Here is a 7,710-nt window from a genome sequence, read left to right on the forward strand (position 1 = left end):
TTTGTCATCCCTATTTGTGAGCCATTTATTGGTTAGATTGAAGACTCTTCTAGTTGAATTTGTCTAACATACTACTTGTTTTTCATTATAAATATTAATAAATTTCTATCCTTAAAAAAAAAAAGTTATATCATATGACAAAGATTGCATTGGACTCAAGATCATAACACATGGCAAAAAATAGACACGCGGCAAGATCTTGAATGGTCCAGTGTATGGGATCCAAGCCAAGTCCTATGCCATTTCTCTCTCTCTCTCTCTCTCTCTCACACACACACACACACACACACACACACTAGCTGGAATATTCTTCAAATTATATCATACTAGGACTAAGAGGGCATTCGCGTACAACAAGGAAAGATAAAAGCCTAGCTAGCCTACTAGAAACACCAAACTGAAACTAAGCATTCTAAAAGCGTTAGGAAGCAAACCCCCTAATCTTATATATATAATCTCTAATAAATTTTTAAGTAGTACCACTTAAAATCCATTGTTGAGTCCGCTGCTAGTTACATTCTCATCTTGCTGGTTCTGATGGAATTGTTGTTGACGCCTATATGCAGAACTACTGCTCTCACCCACATCATGTTCTGGCCTATATGTGTCTTCATCAATCTCCTCTTTGGCCACTTTTTCAATTCCTATAAACTCCAATGGCCTTAAACATGGCATAAACTGTACTGGCTGCTGTGAAGGTGTAGTGGGTGGAACAACTGAGGGAAGCTTTGAAAGAAGGGCTTCAAGGCTGCTCATGGAAGGTGTTATTTTCAAAGGCAGGTTGTATTGGTCAAAGAATTCGGCTCCTGAAGGTGCAACGGTAGTAGTTGAAGTGCCTTGGAAATGCCATGCTTCTGGGGTGCTGTATCCATCAACTTTGAAAGGGTATGCTGTGGAAGATGGGTGGGGTAAAAGCACACCTGGGATGCTTTCAATGTAGCCGAATTTCTTTCTTAGTAGAACAACGTAGCTCAGGTCTTCAATCACCTTGAATATACCAAGAAAAAGCAATTAAAAGAACTTTGAAGTACATATTATATACAATAAAATAAGTTAAAAATACCAAACAAATTTCACAAATTTTTCACATCTATTGAAGTAGAAGGTTGTGATTAGTGTATAAGTGATGGTAGAGCATTCCCATCAATTGTGTCAAATGCCAAATATTTGGTATTTGACACACCAAACTCTAAAAAATCACTTTTATCGAATGTTTTAAATGCCATAATATTTGACATTGATGAATAGTGCAATCTCAAATTTGAGACCATACTGTTCACAAATTGTAAAATTTATATATATATATATTTTTATTTAGGTGGGGCTCGCTTTCTTTAAAGAGGGAGTGAGAAATAATAAAAAAATGAATAAAAATATTAAATAAAGAATATTTAAATGAAGTTGTAAAAAAAATAAAATGTTTGATATTTGTTATATTATAAAATGAGGCGTTAAAACTATAAAAGTAGTGTTTTGAAATTATAAATACTAAAATTTTTACAATTGTTGAAGAGAATGTTCTTAGGGATGATTCTATTCGAAAATGATGTTACACTAATTACAATATGATGTTACATTAATTATAATATGTCATTTCATTTAATTGTAAAAAAATGTTTTATTTGTAACATTGGTCACGATTGTCTGAAAACTGTAACCTAATTGAGAGAGAGAGAGAGAGAGAGAGAGAGAGGACCTTGTGAATGGCTCCTAACTGGACAACACCTTCTCTAACTGCAATCAAAGCTATGGTCTGCAATATATACTATTTGAATCAAACCAAGAAAGTAGGTCTACCTAAGATACTTCGAGGCTGTCAGTTTTAAATGTAGTACCTTTATACCAGATTGGAACTGTGCTTCCCATGTCCTAGGGTGCTGTAAGAATGGAAATGAAACACAACCTTAATATAACATGAAATAACAAGCTATCTAGTTCAAGTATGGCTTGAAATCACAAATTTATGTAAGCTCTAAGGGTAAATAATAAATATATGAAGTACACGCTTACTGAATCCGCTGAGTTGTGCCATGCTGACAAGAAATTAATTTCTTGGTCACTTGGCTCTTTGTGTATCCACTTGTGACTATGATCTGCAGCTACTTTTCCTATCAAACTGATCCGTGTAACCAAATCAACTCTATTTCTTTCTAAAAGGGATTTTAGGGCTAATTGAATTGAAGCCAATACCACAAAAGGTATTGGGAACACAATTATTTAGGAAAAAAACTCACTTACCCTTCTCCATAGTTGTAGATCTCATGGGACATCTTGAAAAACAGCTCTGGTTGCAGACCTTGGTATTGTTGAAACTCACAGTTCCCATAAACTGATGAGCCAGGGCAATCTCCTGAATTTATATCAACTGCTGATGAAGCAGCAAAATTGCAGAAACCATCTTCCCAAACCAATATCCTGACAGTCAAAATATATCATAATAATCCCAAAGAAGCAATATGCACTGCTAGTTATACACAATACAACTTGTTAAAGTAAAGGAAATACCAGTTTCTCCTGTTTCCTCTTGACCTGTCATAAGCTCCTTGTCCATCCCATCTGTTATAGCATGACAATTAAAAATCATATGATTAATCAATATATGCAAGGAATAGATTGATATGATGGCATGAATGTATGTAATTTGTTTTAATATGTGAAAGTATTCTTCTTACTTGGGTGGGGGGTAATTTCTTGGTAGGATCCTCCAGAAGACTGCATAAACCCACTGAGAATTTTCATGGAGGCATAGACTTCTGAGGGTGTGTTGTAGGAGATGAGTAACAGCTAATGGGTTGAGATGTTCATCCATTGGCTCCCAACACTAATACCCTCCCTCTCTCTCTATCTCTCTCTCTCCTATATTAATCTCTATCTTCAAGAGAAGGAAAACCACAACATTCTGCCTCCTTATATATGAGTGTCAACTTAAAAGTCTTTAAGTTTATACCTTCACCGAGTTTAAGTAATTATTAGATACTTTCGGATTATAATTAATGCGGTACTTTAAAGTGTGTATATGTGTGAGCGCGTGCGCGTTTGGAAGTGTATTATATCATACTTTAAATTTTACCAAATTGATTTTGATTTCACTGAGGCCCCACAAGTTATTTCCCTTCCCGATTCCCAACGATCTCTTTTTCAATCCTCCATTCAAGCCTAGCTACTCTCCCAGTACCAACCTTTTCTTCCCTGCCCTCATACCAATTATGAATTATCAGAGAGAGGACCAAACCTTATTATTCTCAGAATACATCATGAGTATTGAGTAGCTCCATTTCTTCCCAACCCCAATGTACATTTTTTTTTCCATACCATTTTGATTTCTGACACATCAAAGCAGGCATTACCGTTCATTATTTCAGTCCCATGAAAACTTCTTTTCGACCTCTCCTTCATTTATTTTGCCAATATAAAGAACAAACTGCACAACCACCGGTTTTTATCAGAGCATCTTTAATTATTAATCTGCAGCTACTTAAGGAAAAAAAAACAAACAAACACACACACACACATTTTAGCATTGGGAGGACATTTCATGTTTAATTTCTTTTTATTTATTTGATAATGCACAAAGTGTCACTTTATTCAAATCTTTATTAACGTGTAACTGAATTCAATTATAGATTTGTACTATTTACTTCGAACTATGATAAATGATATCCACAGTTTGGTTTTTTAAGTGAAATTAATATCCATACTTGGCAAAGTGTCTTAGGGTCAAAGTGTCCAAAAGTATCAGAATGTGCATTAAGTCCATAAAGAATTACATTAACTAATATTTAGTAAATAATTACTGATCAAAAGAGATATAATTTACATTGACACACACACATTAGTTACTCAAACAAGAAGTTCTTATGCTCAAACCTGCATGAGATTAGCTTAGATACCACAGGTCACTTTCAGCTTTGACCCTTATAGGGTATATAGACTAAGACTATCCACGAGGCCTATTTTCATATGTAGTGTAATAATTAAAAAGAAAAAAGGGCGTCCGAAGCTTTTGTACAACCAAAAGTCTAAAAGTTTGTGCATGCATAGTGGAAAAAGAAAAAAGAAAAAAGAAAAAAGAAAAGTGTAAACTCTGCTGTAATGACAAAATAAAAGAGTTTGCTGTCACTTATCTGGATTCCTTCTGTAAGTGTGAATCCAACTATAGAAAATTTTGTTTATAAATTTCTTAGAATGTAATACACACAGGACCTGGTGCACCATAATACCATATCATTGATTGTGTATATGAAAAATGTCAAGCATTTTATTTTATACCTTATCATTGACTATGTGGACAAGCTGTGCCTGCATGTACCTTACAATTTGAATCTTCAGCAGTTTGTCCAAATGGCAACCCCAAACCAATCCAACAAGTCTTTTTTCTTTTCTTAAAAAAAGAAAAAGAAAAAAAGAATGGCTTGTGTGTGTGTGTGTGTGAGAGAGAGAGAGAGAGAGAGAGAGAGAGAGAGAGAGAGCACAAACATGCATATGGTTTGCATTGCAATCAACAAGGGTCCCTAGCTAGAAGAGATAGAGCACAATAATTACATTACTCTTAACTTACTTTTTGACTGATGCAACTCTAGCTTTTCTTATATGGAAGGAGAAATATAGGTGCAAAGTACCTCTACTATATATGGTTAATGGTTATACTAATAAAAATGTAATATTTAGTGCATTTTATATGACAAACTTACACCTTTGGCATACATGCACACACAAACACAAACAGAAAGGTGGGTGAATATGTAAAAATCCCACAATATAGTTCAAAGATCATATTTTGAGAACTAAAGGATCAAGTATGATGTGATATTTAGGTTTTAAGGCTGAGAGAGAGAGAGAGAGAGAGAGAGAGAGACTGTGAGTGAGTTTATGATGACTAACAGGAGATTCTAGTGCTTTCATTTCCCCACCCTGACACCCAGAAAGTTTGACAGATCATTATGCATACTCTATCTTTGACCGTCTCTTAACAAATATTGTCCTCTCAATAGCAATATGTATAATAAATGAATTAATATTTCTATGTGCACCGGCATTTGCCACCTTCAATTTTTGATAGTGACAGACCTTGCTATTCAATTACACTTTGGCTTCTTCTTTTGAAGGCAACCCCATTTTGTGTCCTTGTCTGTGTGTGAGAGGGAAACAGACTCAGAATTATAAATGGGGCTCTCTATTATTTTACACTTATAGTATACATTGTATATGGCAGAGTAAAACTGTAAAAATAAAATGAGCTAGCGACAAATTCTGATAGTATAGTGATGTAAGCTAAAAGAAGGGTGTTGGAGCTTGAATTGGATGGGGTTTGGATTTTCTTGATGGTGGCATGTTAGTAGTGGTAGACATATATATATTTTATGTTGGATTTTTGTTCTGTTTTAATAACACTTCCAAAACTTATATATATATATATATGTGTGTGTGTGTGTGTGTGTGATGGAATTGGAAAGAAGTTGGTATGGGAGGAAAGAATGGCACAAGAGTCTTGGTCAAGATAACAGGTGTTGAACAATACCCCATCCCTTTCTTGCAATAAAGGAAGTGGGAATCTCTGCTCTTCCCATCCTTCCCAATGTCCCATTTGATATTCAAAATTCTTCAAATCTAAGAAAGAACAAAATGAAATTGATTTTATTAAAAAAAAAAAAGTATGTCTGTATGATATGTACTGTTTTGTGGCTTTAAATTAAGATAGTGTAATCAGACAATAAAACACCTTATGTACTAATGCATGGTGCAAAGCAGGCAAATATATCCCTCCCCCCAAAATAAAAACAAATCTATTATAATATTTTATGAAAGAGCAATATTAAGGATATAAATTTTTTCATAATAACTTGTTAAATTGGCAAGTTTGTGATTGAAACGATATTATTTGATTTGAGTCTACCACTAATTAGGATTCTCCACAATTGAAATGGATCTATTACAAATCATAAGATATATTTATGACACAACTTTTTTCATAACTTGTTAAGTTAGCAAATTGTAATTGGAATGACATATTTTTCATCTAATTGATACCGCTTTCATTTATATTAGGATCATCTATATTTGAATTGGATCTATTGCATGGTTTATATTAAATATTATAAATTTAAAAATGTATCTAGTAATATATTATTTAAAATTTTAGATTATGTGGTACTTTGTACACCGTTATATCTAGGCAATAAAGTTAAATTGACCCTCTTTTAATTTCAAAGAAAGTGAAGAGGATTATGTTCTTTTTATGTTTGGCCAATTCCAACAACTCATGTGAGTAGTTATGAAAATATTGTGTGGCTATAAATTTATTGTTACATGTTGGTATAAGTGCAAAGAAAAGGAGGAGAGTCTAAATTTAATATTATTTTGGAATGTTTGAAATTTTATTATATTGATATGAGACGTAGGGTTAGATTGCCATTTTTGTCTTAAGGAAACACAAACTCAAACTACAGCTCAGTTACCTGGTTTTGTTAGAAAGGGTTGGTGATTAGGTATCTGAGTGATGTCCGAAGATCTAAAATTCAGTGTTTCTTGGAGTTAATGAAATATCTTGCCCATTTAGCAAAAAAATGATTTGTTTTCATCAATGTAAATTGGGATCCACATTTCCCAATGGCAACATATGTCTTATTAGGGCTTTTATAATTTGCACTATATTTTTCTAGGGGCTGTAGCTAGCAAATGTTGTACTCCATTTTGTTTACTTAGTCATGCATGCATGCATACATAAATTCATATTTATGCATGTCATGGAATCACGCATGCATGTGTAAGCACTTCATGCATGCTGGACATGGCTAACAAGGAATAGAAGTGTGTAAGTATTTTTTTTAAATAGATGAAGTTTGCTTTTATGTTTGGCTCTAGTTGTGTGTCTATATATATATATATATATATATATATATATATATCTATTCCTTGGCTTCTTGGATATGCTGGCCTTATTTTTGTTGGTACAAGTTGTGGGTTGTGTTACATAAAAAGTGAAAAGGCACTATAAGAGAGAGCTGGATGCCACGACTTTCCAAGAATCTAGCTAGCTCTCACTAGTCACCAATAACAAGTGTAGGGTAAGGTTGGAAAAGAAACGCAATGGAAAAATAAATATATAAATCATAGAGATTTTGAACTTACAATACAAAATGGCCTACAGCACGTTTTCCATGATTGGATTTGGGATGCCTCAACTACAATTTCATTATGGAGAGAGAGAGAGAGAGAGAGAGAGAGAGAGAGAGAGAGCCTTAAATTGAGAAGAAAAGTGTCCTTAAGAAGGGTTTTGGGTTTAGCTAGCCTTTGGGGGTGTGGGTGAGAGAAGTGGTCAAATGCCTCAAATCAAAACACTGCAAAAAAATTTTGGTCACATAAAAACTGCAATGCATCACGTGAAGGCATTGCTGCTTGTCACAATCTTAGCCAAAAAAAGCTTGTGTACTCATCCAAAACACAAAAGAAAAGGGGTAAAAAAAAAAAGAAAAGAAGGGAAAGCAAGAAAGTCCTTTTAATTCACTTTTCACTTTTTATTTTATTTTATATTAACGATAACAAAAATGTAAAAAATCTGAGTATTTGGAAAATGTCTAAGCACACTTTCTAAATGGAACCTTGCTCTTATTGAATGAAAAAAAAGAAATGAAAGTGATAAATTACAAGATACTATATGTACCACTAATAACAGGCAAAATTTGCCAAATAGTATGTTTTAGAAAAAATTTA

The 7,710-nt window shown here is 33.6% G+C and overlaps 1 protein-coding gene across 1 annotated transcript; it reads right to left on the minus strand.

The window, feature by feature from the left end:
- Positions 1–305: 305 nt before the first annotated feature.
- Positions 306–2,876, minus strand: LOC142627127 (protein RICE SALT SENSITIVE 3). The gene is made up of 7 exons (XM_075800925.1): positions 2,673–2,876; positions 2,506–2,556; positions 2,239–2,415; positions 2,011–2,116; positions 1,836–1,877; positions 1,697–1,753; positions 306–987 (listed from the first exon to the last, which is right to left on the minus strand). Exons 1-7 carry the CDS (start codon positions 2,807–2,809, stop codon positions 484–486), a joined length of 1,074 nt encoding a protein of 357 aa, XP_075657040.1. The 5' UTR covers positions 2,810–2,876; the 3' UTR covers positions 306–483.
- Positions 2,877–7,710: the final 4,834 nt, after the last annotated feature.

This window comes from Castanea sativa, chromosome 3 (assembly GCF_040712315.1).
Source record: "Castanea sativa cultivar Marrone di Chiusa Pesio chromosome 3, ASM4071231v1".
Classification (NCBI taxonomy): domain Eukaryota; kingdom Viridiplantae; phylum Streptophyta; class Magnoliopsida; order Fagales; family Fagaceae; genus Castanea; species Castanea sativa.